Source organism: Erythranthe guttata, chromosome 8, assembly GCF_056151865.1.
Source record: "Erythranthe guttata isolate IM_541 chromosome 8, IM_541, whole genome shotgun sequence".
NCBI classification, from domain to species: domain Eukaryota; kingdom Viridiplantae; phylum Streptophyta; class Magnoliopsida; order Lamiales; family Phrymaceae; genus Erythranthe; species Erythranthe guttata.
The window spans coordinates 23854171-23857297 of NC_142540.1; the positions used below are offsets into that span (position 1 = coordinate 23854171).

General features: G+C 30.9%; 1 protein-coding gene across 1 annotated transcript; it reads right to left on the minus strand.

The window, feature by feature from the left end:
- Positions 1-328: 328 nt before the first annotated feature.
- LOC105964933 (uncharacterized) lies at positions 329-2148 on the minus strand. The gene is made up of 2 exons (XM_088821372.1): positions 2009-2148; positions 329-962 (listed from the first exon to the last, which is right to left on the minus strand). The coding sequence occupies exons 1-2, from the start codon at positions 2146-2148 to the stop codon at positions 425-427; spliced, it is 678 nt and encodes a 225-aa protein (XP_088677498.1). The 3' UTR covers positions 329-424.
- Positions 2149-3127: the final 979 nt, after the last annotated feature.

Genomic DNA, 3127 nt, shown 5'->3' on the forward strand with positions numbered 1-3127 from the left:
ATATATATATATATATATATATATATATATATATATATATATATATATATATATATATATATATATATATATATATATTAAAAAATTAGAAAAAACTAAAAAATTAACAAAATGAGCTGAGCTCGAGCTTGAGCTTGAGCCCGGAAAATGAAAGTTCGATGAGCTCGAGCTCGCAAAATTAAACACGAGCTTGAGCTTGAGCCTGGAAATTCTGGCGAGCTCGGCTCGTTCAGGCCAAAAAAGTTTGAGGAAAAAAACAAATACTTATAAAATATTATGTCGAAAAGTAAATAAAGAAAAACAACTTGAATTTGGTTTTTTTCCTTTCTTGATTGTCCAAAAATAAACATAAAAAATCTACGAGAAGAAAACCATAACCAGTTTTTATATTAATTAAATTCCAAGACTGACTTTTCACTCCGAATTAAGAAGTATTGCTGAAGTCATCATCATCATCATCCCATATCTTACTATTCTGTATCTCACTGCAATATTCCTCAAAAGTCGCGTTTGTAGCACACGCGCCGCCACCTGGGCGTGGATTCGAGCAAGAGGCGGAGAAAGAATATGAAAAGGAAGAAGATGAAGATGGGGTTGATGAATTTTCATTTGAGGTGAGCAGAATCTGATGGGGTGCAATCACTGGGATTTCGTCAATGGAGAAATCGGAATTGTTGACGAATAGTAATTCAGTAGAGTCAAATGGGATCTCGATTCTGTCTTCGGTTGACTGCTGTAATGAAGTGGGCTCCGCCTGATCATCATCCTCCTCTGCCGTTGTCTTTGGTTCCGCCGCCACTTCCCGCGGTGGTTCGTCATCGGCGGCGGGTGGTGGTGGCAGAGGGTTGTGGGTGAGAGGGTCGATTCCCATATTCCTTAGCTTCTTCTTGATATGTGTGTTCCAGTGATTCTTGATACCGTTATCTGTTCTTCCTGGTAGATGAGAAGCAATCTTCGACCATCTGTAGAAAAAATTACTCATATACTCTTGAGGTATGCTAAAATAATTTTAAAGTCCTTGTAGTATTGGTAAAATACAATCATCCCGAAACATTGTTAGAAACCCTAATGGAATAATGCATTGTTAGTCACCCGTGAAACTAATAGGATTCTAATGGACTATTAGTTTCAAACAGTGGTGGAAAAAACATAGAGTAAGAGGGTGACATGACTCTCCTAACATTTCTTAAATCCTTATTATTTTATATAATTTTTATAAATTTTCGTCTATCGTAGCATTGACGGCCCCGCAAGAAATAAATATAGTACACATCAGTCCCCAAGATATGAAATATTGGTTCGTAATTGTTTCAAGGGTGTGACTGTAATTATCAATTCCACAGGGACCTTAAAGTTATTTTAGCATATCTCAGGGGTGTGTGTATAATTTACTACCACATTTCTAACTGCGTTAGTTTTTTATGCGTAGCTACCTTTTTACCTTTATTTTTACTTGATGGAAATAGTTATTTTCTGACTTTGTAACTTGGGCGAAAAAAAATACATACACGTACAGCAAAACAAAGTGGTGGTTCTAGAAAAATATGACACTGTTATGTTTGGGCCTAAACATGAATTGAGAATTTGAATTACCGAAAGACATTTTTAAACAGGATAATTATTTATAAATTTAAAAGGAAATTAAAAATAATTTCTGGATTATAAAATTTGTTCATAAAGTATGGGTAAAAAAAACGGATGCGAACGAAAACTAGTAAAAAATTGGGAAGAAATTGAGTACAAATGAGTGAAGACTAATGCACACCTTTATACACAATCAAATGAGTATTTTGGTCTGAAATTTACCAACGACTAATGCAACGATGAGTACTCAACAATTGAAATGAACAACTTTTGTAACAAAGATGGACGATATTGATTGTTTCGTCGCATTTTATAATAGCGCGAGTATATGTGACAGTAATAATAGTACAGAGAAGCAAACGTTATTTAACCCTAAAATAAAAGCAACAACTTTATAGTAGAAAAAACGAAGAAATTAAAGAACCTGTTTCCAAAGCGGGCATGAAGATCAATGACGGTATTCTCTTCGGATTTTGAGAGCAAACCTCTCTTAAGATCTGGCCTTAAATAGTTTGTCCATCTCAATCTGCAGCTCTTCCCACATCTCAATAGCCCTTCATACATATATATTTTCTTTAATCAATCAAACCTATATATATATATATATATATATATATATATATATATATATATATATATATATATATATATATATATATATATATATATATATATATATATATATATATATAAACTAGCTCCCTTCATTTTGTATTTCAAATTAAAATTTAAACTGCATCTATTTAAAAAAAAAAATACTCTATATGTTCCACAATATCTGTCTCTTTTAAGATTTTTTTTTTTGTTTCGTATTATCTGTCACGTTAGAATTTCAATGTTGCATTAATTACATATTTTTCAATTATACCCTTATTAACTCTCCAACACTCTGTCTGCATTAATTAGTAAACAAGGGTATTTTTGTCTATTTATATATATTTTCCTGAATTGAAGACATATTTATTGAGATTCTTAAGACTCGTGCTAAGATGAAAAACAACACATATTTAGGAATGGAGCGAGTTTTAAATTTTAGAAAAAGATATATAATATGACGAAAATATCCTTCATAATAATTCTTAATTTGTTCGATAATTTTTTTTCTTCTTTTTGTGATAATTAATGTTTGCAATAATTTATGAGTTTTCCAGATAAAGTTGAAATACAGTAATTAATGCATCATTGGAATTTAAAAAGACAGATAATTTCGACAAAAAATATTTTCTCGAAAACAATAGGTTAATTTGAATTTTGAAGCATAACGAGTATATTTTATATTTATATGCATAGAACAACTATTATCAAATCTAACAAATTGAGAGCCCTTTATAATTCCTCAACAAGAACTAATAACCATGATATAGAAGATTAGAATTGAAAAAAAACACACACACACACACACACACATATGATGGGGCAATTTAATTAAATTAAACTAAATTAAAAATTAAATTAAAATAAAATTAAAATAAAAGAAATAAAAAAAGAACCTGCAAGTTTAGGGAGAGTTCTCCAGCAGCATAGGCCATTTGTGTGAATAAAG